Here is a 16213-nt window from a genome sequence, read left to right as displayed (position 1 = left end):
GCACTATTCTCATGACGTAACAAATATGCTAACTCATAAAACATGAATTATACATAGGAATTTAAGTTATCATATAAATGCCATGCTTTATATGAAATTCACTTCCAGATTTAACTTATATAAAATACATTTAATTAGATTATTTATTTAGACTACATTGGGCATATATCAAATTTTCCCAACTCAATAAAGGAAAAAACTCCAGACATTTCAACCTATTTAACCTCCTTTACAACCACATAATTTTAAATCAATTATAAATGAGTGATTTAACAGTATTTGATTATGCAAAATCAGTGGGAAGAGTATGTTAGGAATTCAAAAGTCCAATCATTTGTAGTCATTTTGTTATCTATTTTTCCATTTATTATACTGGTACCTGGAAATACACTGAAAGTATTTTTTGGTTATTAGGTTATTCTTTAGTCTTATTAGGTTAATGAGATCTTATTTTCATACTTTTTAAAGCCTCTCATGCTTATTCACAGAGGCAAGTTGTAGTAATAAAGAATATTTCAATGCAAATTGCTAAGCTTTCATTCCTAATTTACTCTCCATTCTGAGCACAGGTACAGGTATAGTTACATCATTAATAAGAGAGTTCTTTAACTCTTTTATGTTTAAAAAAGCCCATAACTTCAAAAAATAAAACATATAAAATTCACGTTACCTCATGCATAGTGAGTAGATAATTAAGAATGGCCTGTAGTTCATCTTCCTTTACTCCATTATCCTTAAAAAACATAATACAAGTATTTTATACTTACATATAAAAAACTTTTTTGAAAAGGAAAATTACACACAGAGATTTGCCAACTTGGTCAGTTGCTATAAACATAAAAAAATAATGTAATATAGAATCTAAACCGAAAAGGAAAGAAAGAATCTAAACATAAAATAAAGACTCGGGGAAGCACTGAAGACATGCAGTAGGCAGCACAATGTAGAAGGTCAGAGAGATCGGACACCAGCACCCTGTGTGCGGCACCTTGTAAATGGGTGGTGACTTATCTAGCAGAGCCTCAGAACCCTGAAGTAGGCGAACATGGTCACTGAGGACAAGTGCAAGGGTATTACACCTGTCACGCCTTTAAACACAGAAGATAACTTCTCTGCTTATCTTTTCCTATTAAACTTGGAGACTAAAATGAACAGTTTCTAAAATTACCGAGTTAAAATGTCAAGTACTAAAAACTGAGTGGTAATTTCAGTGGGAAAAACACTGCACTTTTTTTAGTATGAATACATTATGAAAATTTTCAAGCTACTGTACTATTAATCATAAAACAAGCATGAAATCTGAAAAAAGAGCAATAAGATAATTAGAAACAAAACACAGTAGGAAGGAACATAAAGAGACAATGTAAAGGATAAGTTTTTAAATAAACAGAAATAAGATATCTGATTCTGAAACATATACCAACAGTTAGGTCCATTTACCACAATATTATGTGGCAGCTAATAAAGCATTAAACTATAAAGATTACAAAATAAAATGATATAGGAAAATACTGAATAAGATATTGAGAAAAATATATTTATATGTTGGCATCTTATAAAACCAAAACACCTTCCTGAAAAATAATATTAAATTTTACTTTACTGATAATGGAAGGAAATGGAACAAAATGTAATCATTTCTATCCTACATTTTTATACAGGAAAATTATTTTTCAAAATCTGGATGTCACGTAGAGGGACTCTTTAAAAATGAAACCTCCTCCTTTTGAGCAGTTCTGTCGACTGCTGTATCACCAGGTCTAGGACTGGTAGGAACTACGAGCAACTCAGTAAATACTTGCTGAATGGAAGTATGAATACACTTGCACTCCAATAGAAATTCATATAATATAACTTACAATTATCGATCTCTAATTCTGCACTAATGTTTAGCAATATATGCCTAGGAAACAATAAGAAAAAACAAACAAGGAAATACATACCTTTCAAAGTATTTTCCACTGTGTAAACCCATTAACAGAGCAAACAATAAATAAACCAACAGAGCATTTTATGTGAAATTATGTTACAATAAACACATGCTACTGGATAAGAAATGTGAACTCACCTTCATTACTAATTGCTTAATAAACATCAACAAGAATGCTCGTAGAGAAAACATTTCTTTTTGATTAGGTCTTGGTCCATCTTTTAAAAAAAGACAAACACATATGCACACACATTGAGTATTTCAAAAACCCTGAAGCTAAGTATAAAATTCCCATTCCCAACAGTTTTCCCACTTATTTATAAGGAACGTAAAGGTAACTTTCCTGAAGAGTTTAATTCCTCTAGAAAAACAAGCATTCAATCTCAATGTGATTGAATACATAGTGCTTCCAATGCACAAAATCAGTTACACAGAAACTGCAATGAAGACATTTGTTTTTGACTAAGGTCAAAGGAATTTCAAAATAGAAAGATGAGGTAACAAATTTACATTTAGCTTTAAAAGACTCTCTGGAAATCTTACTATGGCAACATAAGTTTAAAAAGGAAAAAAAGCAAAAGAAAATCTAAACTTTACATATGAACTTAGTATGAAAAAACTTTTCTACTGTTACCACTGTATAAGCTAATATAAAACCCTCAAAAAGCACACTTCAGCACAATGTCATCCACGAAGGAGGGAAGCATTGTGCTGACCACCTCTGACATCTCCTTCTCTTTTTGAAAAAGTCCTTGGTCACACATGGCTCACATTAAAGTCAATTTTCATGTCTCAAACATATAATTCCTAAGTAGAAAGCTTTTGAAACCAAATACTCATTGTCCTAAGATCCTAACTCAGGTACTTGCTTGCCTCATATTTTCTGCAATTTTCCCCCCACTAATCATTATTTACAGCTAGTTCCTAGACCACCAAAGCACAGGACCAACATGACCTTGAAGAGATCAATTAAACTAGGAAGAAAATTGTTTAAAATTTGTTCCACATGACGATTCCTAGACAAGAAAGGTTACAGAATTACAACAGAACCATACAGTTTGGCCAGCTTTCTCACTTGAAGTATGAGACTTCCCCAAGATCACTAATCAGTTATAAAATCAAGGCTAGAATATAATACAAACACCCAGGACGATACATGACACTCTTACACCATCAGGAAATAATGATTTAGTTCTAGATCTGCTGCAACATGCCAGCTCAAACAAGATCATGGAACTTTCATGTGTTCTCACAGCTTTCTAAATGATAGCACATTGTCTGATAATAAACCTAGTTTATTTTGAAAGGGATTTTTAAAAATATTGTACAAATATGAAACCTCGTTTTTGTAAATCACTGAATAACCAAAGCCTTTGAGTAAAAAATCAGAATGTATATTGTTTCACTCTCCAGCATCTATCTCCTGATTTAAAACAATAGCCCTCAATTCTTCTAAAGGCACTGAAGCCATCTTCACACTCAGATCACGTGTTTTGGGGGTAAGAAGGACCTCCTCTTCTGGGCAATCTGAAGAACACTGCCATGCAGATGGACACACGATGCAATCAGAGCCAGTGAGCAACAAAGAGACTAAAAGGACTTTTGCTGGAAATGCTCGATACAGACAGATACTCTTGCTAGATTTAAAGTTGTGGGGATGTGAAGGTAGGGTGGCTGCTGCTACTACAAAGAGAGAAAGTACATGAAAAGAGCCAATACAGAAGAACTGGGAAATGGAGAGAGAAAAACTGACAAAAGAGCAGGGGCCATATTCTGAGCCCCTGCACCAAATTCTACTGAAACTATCAGCCTATTAACCATGGTTAACCCTCTTTTACAATATAAACCTGGAGTAACAGCCAAGTTTGACCTTGGAGTACAAAAGGAAGCAGGGCAAAAGCTAACACAGTTTTGTCGAGAGAACACACTGGTGATAGCAGACACCCTCTTCCAACTACACATGATGACTCCACACGTAGATGTCACCATCGGTCAATACCAAAGTCAGACTGATTATATTCTTCGCAGATGAAGATGCAGATGCTCTAACACTCAGCAAAAATAAGCCCTAGAGCTGAATTTAGAAAAGGCAGAGGAACCGGAGATCAAATTCCCAACACATGCTGGACTACGGAGAAAACAACAGAATTCTAGAAAAACATCTACTTCTGCTTCACTGATTATGCTAAAGCTTTTGACTGCGTGGATCCCAACAATCTGTGAAAAATTCTTAAAGAGACAAGAATACCATACCACCTTACCTATTTCCTGAGAAGCCTGTATGCAGGCCAAGAAATAACAGAACAGACATGGAACAACTGACAGGTTCAAAACTGGGAAAGGAATACAACAAGGCTGTATATTGTCACCCTGCTTATTTAACTTAAATGCAGAGTACATCAAGCAATATGCTAGACTGGAGGAATCACAAGGTGGAATCAAGACTGCTGAGAGAAATACCAACAATCTCAGATAGGCAGATGATACCACTCTAAAATCACTACGGATGGCGACTGCAGCCATGAAATTAAAAGACAGATGTTCCTTGGAAGAAAAGCTATGAAAAACCTAGACAGCATATTAAAAACCAAAGACATCACTTTGCCGACAAAGGTCCATATGGTCAAAGCTATGGTTTTTCCAGTAGCCACATACAGATGTGACAGTTGGACCATAAAGAAGGCAGAGTACCGAAGAAGTGATGCTTTCAAACTGTGCTACTGGAGAAGACTCTTGAGAGTCCCTTAAACAGAAAGGAGATCAAACCAGTCAATGCTAAAGGAAATCAGTCTTGAATATTCATTGGAAGGACTGATATTGAAGCTGAAGCTCCAATACTTTGGCCACCTGATGTGAAGAGCCAACTCATTGGAAAAGACCATGATGCTGGGAAAGACTGAGGGCAGGAGAAGGGGGCAAAAGAGGATGAAATGGTTGGACAGCATCATCGACTCAATAGACGTGAGTTTGAGCAAGCTCCAGGAGATAGTGAAAGACTTCCGAAGCCTGGCATGCTGCAGTCCATGGGGTCACAAAGAACAGGACACAACATAGTGACTGAATAACAATGAACAATGACATAAACCAGTTTTAAGCAGGTTTTGCAATACTTTAAACGAGGCACTATTTGTCAAAACTTTTATTTTGACCCCATCTATGAACTATTGACATACTGAATGAACATTAGTCTTCCAATAAGTCAGTTCCAATTATACAGAAAATAATTACTGAAATTCTGTAGTTTCCTTATATAAGTTATTAGAAGCAGATACTCCCTACTCCTACAAAAAAATCTCCATTATCTCAAAAAACACTGCTGTCAATGACTTTCATTGGGATAACTGAACTCAATATCAACACTAGTTGCTAACATAGAATTTTCTTTCATCCTCAATGCCTTAGAAATTATCCTAGTCATATTTGATCCCCAAACAACTCATACTAGCAAAAGTAACATTCTTCTATAAAATCAGTGAGCTGTTAATCTCTGGCAACCACAAACTATTAAATAGTAGATTATTTAATAGTCGCAAAGAGTCAGACACGACTGAGCGACTGAACTCAACTCAACTCATTCAAAAAATAGTTTAAATAAAAACTATTTAAACTAATAAAATAGTTTAAATAAATAAAAACTATTTTAAAAAACTATTAAATAGTTTAGGACAAACTATTAAAATTATCAGCAAGATTAAAATTTTGCCATGAAGAGATTTAGAAAAACTTTCAGAATAATGTAATTCGTATTGGTTTAGGAAAAAAGAGATGGAAGAAAGAGGGAGGGAAGGAAGGAGGGAAGGGAAAATCCTGAATTTCCATGTATATGTAACATAATATACAGATAGAGATGAAATACCTAATCCTTTGGGGGTAATACCACTCCGGTCCTGAGGACTCACTGCCCAGTAGTAGTACTTCAGAGTATGCATTATGAGAAGCACTGTCCCAACTCTCCGAATGGCATTATATATGTTGACTGTACCAATGAATTCCGTGGACAGGTAAGTATAGAGTGTCAGCTGCACCTAGAGAATCAAAATAGAGAGCTCAAATCAAAGAAACAGACCAGCATTCTACCCTTCCTTCCAGTAATACTCTCAGGTTGCTCTATTTGGACCACACTTGTTCTAAAAAGTAAGCTGCTTAAGTAGCTTGACAGTAACCTCCATGTTAACAGACAACATATAGCCACTGACACATACCCACAAGCACACATACTGCTTATAAAACAAAACCAGGCAAATGCTTCTTTTGCAGCAGCACTATGAAGTAAACATCCCCAGATATACCACGTTTTTGCAGCACTATTCCTATAGTGCTGAGAAAATTGCAATCAGCAATTAGTCATGAACTTACTTCTTTATAATAAACCTACTATTTATACTTTGCATAATTGTCTTCAAAAGCTAGAAATTGTCTTTGTTTTGGAGAAAACAAGTAGCTGGAATAACTCAGAAGAAATTTAAAAAAAACGCAGGAGTAACTAAAAATAGAACAAAAAAAGAAAATCATACAAAAATATGTAAAGCCTACCTTAAGAAATGTTTATTAGAAAAACAGAATTTTGTTATAGCAGCTCATTACGACAAAGATTGTCGTATAATATTATAGTCTCTAAAATTCACAAACAACTATACTACTAACAACAGCACAAAATAAAAACCACTTTTGTTCTACTTTCATACAGAAATCAAGAATTTTTCACTGTGCTGCTAGTGGATATACTTCACAAACTAAGAAATATTAAGGAAGGCATTAAATTTGGCCAAACCTCAAACTACTCCTGATCATTTACAACTGAACATTTATGTTTAAACATAATGAACATTCCCAGATGTTGAGGGCATTTTCCTTTTTAACCCTGAAAGATAAAAATTAGGTGGCTATATTCCAGATGCCCTATAAACAATCAAGGTTAAATGAATTAGGGAGTCAATCAGTAACAATACATGGTAAAGAATGGCAGACTCTGAACCACTTAAAATCGAAGTTCGAGAGATGACTGTGGTTTGTTGTTGTTGTTTAGTAGCTAAGTCATGTTTGAGTCTTTCCCAACCCATGGACTGTAACCTGCCAGGCTCCTCTGTCTATGGGCCTTCCCAGGCAAGAATACTGGAGTGGGTTGCCATTTCCTTCTCCTGGGGATCTTCCTGACCCAGGGATCGCACCCACATCTCCTGCATTGGCAGGCAGACTCTTTACTGCTGAACCAGTAGAGAAATCCAATTATTGTTTAGAAAATCATAAACATGCTATAATACACAGAGTTGCTGAAAGATAACATAATTTTGATGTTGCTACTGCTGTTCAGATAGACAGCCCCAGCTTACTTGTTATTGAGGATATACAGAACTTTCTATGACATGATTCAAATTCTTAACTGTGATAATTCAACCAGAAAATATTTACCTTCACCTGTATTTGGAGCACTGTATTAGTGAATATACAATGGCGCAGACACTGTCCCTCGGGAGCTAAAGATCTAATGGGGAAGATTAAAAATACACCCAATTTTAAGTGAAAAACCAAAGGTAATGAAGACCCCTACTGAAACTTAATAACACTCATGTGGCAATATGTAATTAATTGCAAAACGAGTGCCACAGAGCTATTAAATACTATCAATTCAGAGGCCAGAGAAATTATTTTGGGGTAAGCTAAAATAGTCAAGAAGAGTGGTAGGCTTTGAAGATGAGTGGTTCTAACAATAAGAGGAAATTTCAAATAGAGAAAATTGTAGATAATACAAAAAGTTTCCCTAGATCTAGAACAACCATCCTCAATCTTGCCTGCATTAAAATACCTGGAAAGTATTTTTAAAATACCTGTCTGGGTCTTGTCCCAGACCAATTAAATCAGAATCTAGGGAAAGGGGAGTGAGATTCTGTTTTCATTTAAAAAAAAAAAAAACAAAAAAAACACCTTTCCCAACTAATTCTATAGACAGCCAAGATTAAGAACCACTGCTCTAGGATAACTTCTGGTACCCACCTACCCATTGAGGATAACTGGTTTTTCATATAGAAAGCCTAGGAAGAACTGGCATGAAGACTTAATGCTTTATTCTGAAAACAAAGAGAAACCATTACAAATTTGGGGGCTAAGAAATGTTCTGATGAGAGTGACTGTGATATGTTGAAAGCACGAAGGAATTCTAACAAAAGGTGATAAACTAAGATATGGAAAACTGGAGAAAGTCAGTCTCCTGAGAATGATACTACAGCTAAGGAAAAATCAATAGGATTGAAGAGCAACATACTGAGGTAAATAAGAACAGAGACCTCAAGATCACGCATATTCTAATTATGAATAATTCTTCACTCACTCTTTATATAATTAATAACCACACAAATTATACATGAAAATGTCTTTCCCATTGCACCTAAATTCTATGTATGAGAGCAGGAATCAGATCTGTCTTAGTCACCACTGTATCCATAGGGCCTCAACAAATGAAAGACTATTGTCTACAAGAGAACTCATCTCTCTTGTCAGGTCATTTAAAAGACTGTCTCTGAGCAAATCAAACTTAAATGAGTATTATAAATGACTGGGAGCAGCCTGTTCCAAAAGCAAAGACTGATTCATACAACCATACCCTCAACTTTGGTAACCAGAGGTGAATTTACCATGAACCTAACGAAGCTTAAACTTTATGCCCACTCATCTACATATGTTCCTTCCAAAATCCTAAACCTAATTTTACATGTTGCATTTTTTTTGTTAAAAAGCTCCTTTCTCCCCCAAATTGTATGACCTTTAGGTCAAACAAACTTTATATCTGCCTTTTGTTATAACTACCTTTATGATAAAATTAGATATAACCCCTCAAGGATACACAAAGCATAAGGCTGAAACAAAACTGGAGTTTAATATTAACAAACCAACTGAAATTCTAAAAAGGAAATTAAAGAAATGTATTAACAAGGAAAAGGTAAGAAATACAGTGCAATAATACTACAGACTTAAGGAAATGATATAATGAACATTTTAAAATATTCCCCTACATCTAAGTGTCTATTAAGAGGTTTTTTGACCACATCAAAAGAGGCCCAAAGGCTTACAAATGCGCTGCTTAGTAAGACAAAGAAGTGTTTAGTAAAAAGTTTAAGAAGTAACTTGAAACAATCCTTGAAAAGAAATAAGACTGAGGGTCACAGAAGAGAAAGAGGTCAAATTTGAACCCAGAGATAAAAAGCTACAACCTCCAGCTGCCTCCTTTGATTATTTCCAAATGGCAATCAGAGTCAGCAGCTGTTTTTCTCCTTAACATCTGAAAAGAGCAGCTGAAAATAAGATACTATGACTCCAGAAGAGCAAAAAAGTCTGCAGACGTTTTTTTCTGACAACTAAAGTAAGTACGTGTTATTCCAACCTGAACAATGATAAACACTTGCAAGTGAACCAGAAAGGAGAGGGGGAGAGAAGAAATCAAATGTTTAGGATAACTTAATAGAACATTAGAGTTTATCAAAAGTTTTATTTACATATTTTATCACAAATTCACTTATGTTTACTTAATGCAACTGGTTTGCTGTTACATAATAAATAAACTACTGTATGAAATATAATTGTGTTTAGTAATTTTAATTAATGTGAAATGAAAATGATTAAATGAGACCAGCACATCATGGAAGCCCTCAAGAAAGGATGACACTTCAGCTGTTCCTGTAAGAATTAAACTCAGTAGCTCATCATTTTGGTGGAAGGAATATGTATGTATAAAACAGAGAGAGAGAGCACAATGAGTATATATTTATATGTATGTATATACATTCATACATACATAAGGACACATAGATATATATGCTATCCAACTGTGGTTAAGGAAATGTAAATCAAAATCTCTCCCAAATAAAATTTTATTTAACAACAGAAAATATATACTATTTCTGTATTTCAAAAAATGCTGATACTGCTTTAGGAAGGGAGGGGCAGACGGAGGGAGGGAGGAAATACTGTCCTGCAGAAGTACATTTAGTCAGGTGGGAAGGAGGTTCAAGAGGGAGGGGACATATGTATTATTTTTGTGGTTTAGTTGCTAAGTCCTATCCAACTCTTTTGTGACCCCATGGAGTATTTAGCCTGCCAGGTTCCTTGTCCATGGGATTTCCCAGGCAAGAATACTGGAGAGGACTGCCATTTCTGTCTCCAGGGGATCTTTTGACTCAGGGATTGAACCCACATCTCCTGGCAGGCAGGTTCTTTACCACTGACCCACCAGGAAAGCCCTGGATATATGTGTATGTATGGCTGATTCACGTTGTTGTACGACAGAAACCAACACAACATTGTAAAGCAATTGTCCTCCAATTAAAAAAAAAAAGTACATTTAGTCAAAAAATGCATTCCACTGAAACCTTACACAACAGCATGTAAAAGGATAAAAGAAAATCCTCTTCATTATCACTCTTCTCAAGTACAAAAATGTATTGAACATACTAGCACAAAATCAATGTATGCATTACCTTGGCTGGGGTATGAATCCATATAGCTGGGTTAAGAAGAATGTGGTCACACAGTTGCTTGAGTAGGGGCATCCCATTCGGCAGATTACTCAGGTATTTTGAAAATACAAGGCAAAGTTCAAGTACTGCTCTGCTGACATGGGATTTGGAAGACTGCAGAGGAAGATATTTCAAAGGTCACTATCAACACAGAGCAAGGGAAGTAAGTTAAAGGGTGTCAATACCAGAAAAAAGTTGGTCCACAAACTGCTCAAAGTTAAAGATGCTTTGAGATTCAATAAAACAGAGTGGGGGCAAGGTAAAACAGCAACAGGTTGTTTTAATTTATGTAACTTTACATTAACCAAAGAGACACACTTGCAAACAGAATTTCTCAGCTTCTTAGCAGACCAAGTTTCATGGACTGCAAATTAAGAATCAAAAATGTAAAGCATTTCATACTTTACCTTTTCAAGACTATATCCTATTACCAAGAAGCCCTTGCAGGCAAGCATCTGCTCTTGCATAGCAATTGAGTTCTTCAACAACTCCATGATAAAAGCCAGCAAAGTTGAACTAGAATAAGGAAAACAACAACGGTTTGAAAAACCATGTTCTCTTAAAAAAAATGGGGGGGAGATGGTTAGATAGATGCAGTCTTTCACTTACCCTTAATAAAAAGTTTCTATTCCAAGGAAACTGATGCTTTACTAAAACTACCTCCAATATTATTTCAGGACTAAAATTTTAATGTAAGATTAGGACTTATTACTCAAATATTTAGTTCATATTCTTTCTCACAAATACATTAATAATTACTTTTGAAACAACAGGACAAACATGCACAAAATAGAGAAAAATTAGCAATGTCCAAAAACAAGTAGTAAGATGGCTAATATAAGTTTATTACTTTGCCGTTAAGAAATAGATGTAACTTAGATAAGCAAGTATATTCAATTTTGGAGAGGCAGAGGCCAAACAGATGGAAAAGATATGGAGCAAACAGGCTAGGACAGAAATCCTCAAACTGGCTTAATCTGAACAGACGATACGTACGTAAAAGGGAAGATAAAGAAAGATGGGAGCAAACTGAAGTATTCAAATAATAATTTAAGTATTTTCCTCATTATCTGAACAGAAAAATTTAAAGTAGTAAGACTACAGTCATGCTTCCAACCTCATGACTTTTATATACTCAACATGGAATAGAATAAAGGCTGACTGTTTTGTCCCTCTCAAAAGTTTTGAGAGATTCCCATTAGGAAAGGGAGAACAGCCAACCTCCTCTACAAAAGTACTTATATTTTTTAACTGTCAGCAATTCTAATAAAGTTGAAAAGTTAAAAAAAAAAAAGTAACTGAGCTCTGTTACAAAGGTTTCAGAGTTGGATGCAAAAAAACTTTATGATGGAGCAACAGGTCAAGGATAATTTTAATTATCTTAAATGTAGCCAATAAATACTAGCTTTGATACATAATTACTTTTAAAAACAACTCATTTTGTTGCCTAAAAATAATCTGGAAAATTTATTACAACACTAAACATATACATTGGTAGTAGACTTCAAGTTGCATACAAAAGTAGAAATTAGAAAGAGAATTTCAAAAAGGGAGAATACAAAAAACATTAAAATCACTCAATTAATAATTAAACATAATTATTTTATTATAAATAGTTTCACTAGGATATATAGCCAAAAAAAATTCATTTCCACATCCTCTGCGACATTTTAATAACTTGTCCTAGAATTCATGTCTCTTCCTTTTTTTACACTGAACACTAAGAGAGGGGACAAAAGTGCTAAATAAGCAATTTAGTTTTGAAAAACCCAATTCACTTATTATTATGTAACATAATCAAACATTTTGCATTTCAATGTTACCTGCAATAATAATTAAATTCAATGGTACCTGCAATAATAATTAAATATGGAAAACTTACTTAAAGAAATTACTGCCAAATAACCATTTTAAATATTTTCATTTTAGGTAAAAATATATGCATTTCTATTATTATTACCATGTCTAACTTTATTCAAAACATAATTTTTTTTAGAGCTCCCTATTTCCAACTGATAAAGAATTTAAATATTATTAGAATTGAATTTGTAATAACAATTATAATTCACAAATTTCTTTATGTTCTTTATTAACTCTACAACAAATTTACAAGATTGAAGAAAAAAAACATTGTGCAGCTCAGTGATGAGAATAACTCACATCAAATGAAAGAAAAAACAAAAGGACTCACCATACAGTCAAGTCAATTTCATCAGATAAATATTGCTTATAATCCAACTGTGCAAAAAGTGGAAACAGCACTTGTACTCCTCCAATTGAATGCATGGCACTTTGGATAGAATGTGTTAAAACCGCCTTCACATCCTTGTAAAATAGAAGACACAGTAAAGATTCCAATGATTCTTTTCCAAAAACTAAATATATTTTATTAAAAATAAAATATAACAGGAACAATAAAATGTTACAATTCATGTATTTATAATAGAAGCTACCAAATACACCTGAATAATACATCAAAATTTACCACTAAAATATTGTTAAATATCATTCCTAGTACCTGGAGCATGAGTGCATGTGGTGAATGAACAAAAATTGAAGGGTTGTCCTTAGGGGATGATTCCAGACAGAGTTGGGCATCTGTGGCGCGTGGATTGTACGTGAATGCAATGGCACCAGAGAGTTTGCCATCATACAATAAAAGCTTGTGATGCTCAGCAAGGAACAGGTCACTTTCTGCTTTGAATTTAAATGTACCCTAAGAATAAAAAGTAGAACAGTTAAGATACTATGCTACAAAAAGAAAACGTAACTATAAATCACCACAAATATAAAAATTCAAGGAGAATATTGACCATAATATCAATTAAGAGAAGCCCTGCATGTTTAATTACTTCTAAAGTAGTCTGAATTCATTTTAAAGGTATAATGGAAGTCAACTTGACATTAAAACTTTTCATTTTAAAAAAATGTAAAATTTAATGTCCTACAAAGCATGTTTTGTTTTTTCCCATTTTTGTCTTTTTTGTTTCTCTTTTTTAATTTTGTTAAAAGGAACATTTAAAATAAAATTTACCATCTTAAATATTTTTCAAGTGTATAGTACAGTTGTTAACTACAGTACACTATTGTATAACAAATCTCTCGAACTTTTACATCTTGCTAAATTGAAATTTCCATTGAATGACAACTCATTTCCACTGCCTGCATCCCACCCCCCAACCCCCTAGCAATCATATTCTACTTTCTGGTTCCATGAGCTTGATTACTTTACATGACTCAAACAAAGGAAGTCACAGAGCATTTGTCTTTTTGCGAATGGCATAACATCCTTAAGATTCACCTATGTTGTGGCATGTGTCAGAATTTTTTTTCTATTTAAAGTTGAGTAATATTCCATTGTAAATACGTATCATATTTTCTTCATTCATTCATCCATAGACAATTAGGTTGCTTCAACCTCTTACCTATTGTGTGAATAATGCTGCAATGAACATGGGTCTGCAAACAGCTCCTTCATATCCTTTCGATTATCTCATACATATTTACGGAAGTAAGATTGCTCAATCAGGGTCTTCCCTGGCGGCTCAATGGTAAAGAATCTGCCTGCCAGTGCAGAAGACTCGGGTTTGGATCCCACACGCTACAGAGCAACTAATAAGCCCATTTGCCACAACTATTGAGCCTGTACCATAGAGCCCAGGAACCACAACGACTGAGCCCATGGCCCACAACTACTGAAGCCTGCTCACTCTAGAGCCCTTGCTTTGCAACAAGAGAAGTCAGCACACTGCAACCAGAGAGCCAGCCCAACACTCCACAGCTAGAGAAAAGCCCGCACAGCAATGAAGACCCAGCACAGTCAAAAATAAATTAACAAATTTTTTTAAATGATTGCTCAATCATTTTTAACAATATTAAGTCTTTCAATCATGAACACAAGGTGTCTTGTCATTTATTCATGTCTTAATTCTATCAGCTATGTTTTGCAATTTTCACTGTACAAGTCTTATATCCTCTTGGTTAAGTTTATTCCCAAGTATTCTATTTTATGCTATTATAAATGTCATTACTGTCTTCTTGTCTTTTTGGATTGCTCATTGTTAGTGTATAGAAATGCAACTAATTTTTGTTGTATACAATGTCAGCTGTGGGCTTTTCATATATGGCCTTATCATTTTGAGGGAGTTTCCTTTTACTTGTAATTTGTTGAGTGTTTTTATCATGAAACAGCATTCAATTTTCAAATGCTTTCTCTGCATCTATTGAGATGATTATGTAGTTTTTGTCCTTCACTCTGTTAATGTGGTGTACGGCACTGATTTATTCTCATATGTTGAACCAGACTTACATTCCAGTAATAAATCCCCATTGGTCACAGGGCATGATCCTTTTAATGTGCTCTTGAATTTTGTTTGCTACTATATTGTTGAGGATTTCTGAATTAATATCAAATAAGTATATGGATATTAATCTGTAGCTTTCTTGTGGTGATTTTTTTTGGCTGTGGTTTCAGGGCAATGCTGGACTCTAAAAATTTGTTTGGAAGTGTTTCCTCCTCTTTTTATTTTTTGGAAGAGTTGAGGAGAACTGGTGTTATGTCTTCTTTAATGTTTGATAGAATTCTCCAGCGAAGCCAGTTAGTCCCATGCTTATCCTTATTCAGAGGTTTTTGATTACCACTAATTTCCTTACTAGCTATAATCTATTCAAATTTCTATTTCTTTGGTCTTCGTAGGTTATATGTTTCTAGGGAACAACTATTAGGTTGACACAAAAGTAACTGCAGTTTCAGACCATAAATTTTAAATGGTTCTTACTAGGATCAAGTGTTAGTTGCACAGCCGTGACCGATTCTTTGCAACCCCATGGGCTCCTCTGTCCACAAAATTCTCCAGGCAAAAATAGTGGAGTGGGTAGGCACTTCCTTTTTGAGAGGATCTGCCCAAGCCAGGGATCGAACCTGGGTATCCTGCATTGCAGGCAGATTCCTTACTGTCTGAGCCACCAGAAGCCCTATCATAGGCTCAAATACATCTTTATTAATCAAAATAGGAACAATTACAATCAACACTTTTCCAACAAGAAATAACTTTGTTTATTCCTGTAGCATAAAAATCCATGCTTTGGGATCCAATGAACTCTTGGAAAGCATTTTCTGCCTCCTGCCAGTTGGCAGGAGGTCAGCTGAACATGGCAGATGAGCCAAAACTTTGTAGCCCAATTTGTACAACTTTTGAAGTGTTGGGTGTGCAACATACAGTCAGGCATTGTCATGGAGAAAAATTGTGCACATTCTGTTGACCAATGCTGACTCTGTAAGCGTTCAAGTTTTTGGTGCAACTCATTGATATGCTGAGCATACTTCTCAGATGTAATGGTTTCAGCAGGATTCAGAAAGCTGCAGTGAATCAGACAGGCAGCAGGCCATCCAACAAAGACCATGACCTTTATTTCTTGCAAGTTTAACTTTGGGAAATACTATGGAGTTTCTTCTTAGTCCAACCACTGAGCTGGTCACTGCCAATTATGAGATAAAATTCACTTTTCATCACACATCAAAATTCAACAGAGAAATGTTTTGGGAGATTATAGCATCAATTTTCAAAAAAAAAAAAAACATTGACACAATCCAAATAATAAACTGACTCCTCTGAGTTTACAAAATTAATTTGTGATATAGTATGGGGCAGAAAAAAGTCCAATTAAAACCAGTAATTTACTCTTCGATCCTGTTCAAAGTACAGAGTGTCAACATTATCAGACAGAAGCCTTGAAAATAAACAACTAAACAAACATTTTACTTGAAATCTTATGT

General features: G+C 34.7%; 1 protein-coding gene across 4 annotated transcripts in view; it reads right to left on the bottom strand.

The window, feature by feature from the left end:
* LRBA (LPS responsive beige-like anchor protein) overlaps positions 1 to 16213 on the bottom strand; it is a 725807-nt gene that overhangs the window by 608847 nt on the left and 100747 nt on the right. For all 4 annotated transcript variants that reach the window (XM_043484720.1, XM_043484733.1, XM_043484732.1 and 1 more), the window contains exons 10-16: positions 12956 to 13153; positions 12629 to 12762; positions 10845 to 10953; positions 10399 to 10551; positions 5787 to 5955; positions 2069 to 2148; positions 671 to 733 (exon numbers count right to left, since the gene is read on the bottom strand). In XM_043484720.1, the coding sequence (XP_043340655.1) occupies positions 671 to 733; positions 2069 to 2148; positions 5787 to 5955; positions 10399 to 10551; positions 10845 to 10953; positions 12629 to 12762; positions 12956 to 13153 (906 nt within the window). The remainder of the gene's footprint in view (positions 1 to 670; positions 734 to 2068; positions 2149 to 5786; positions 5956 to 10398; positions 10552 to 10844; positions 10954 to 12628; positions 12763 to 12955; positions 13154 to 16213) is intronic.

This window comes from Cervus canadensis, chromosome 1, assembly GCF_019320065.1.
Source record: "Cervus canadensis isolate Bull #8, Minnesota chromosome 1, ASM1932006v1, whole genome shotgun sequence".
In the NCBI taxonomy this organism is placed as follows: domain Eukaryota; kingdom Metazoa; phylum Chordata; class Mammalia; order Artiodactyla; family Cervidae; genus Cervus; species Cervus canadensis.
This window is presented reverse-complemented; position numbering and strand designations above follow the sequence as displayed.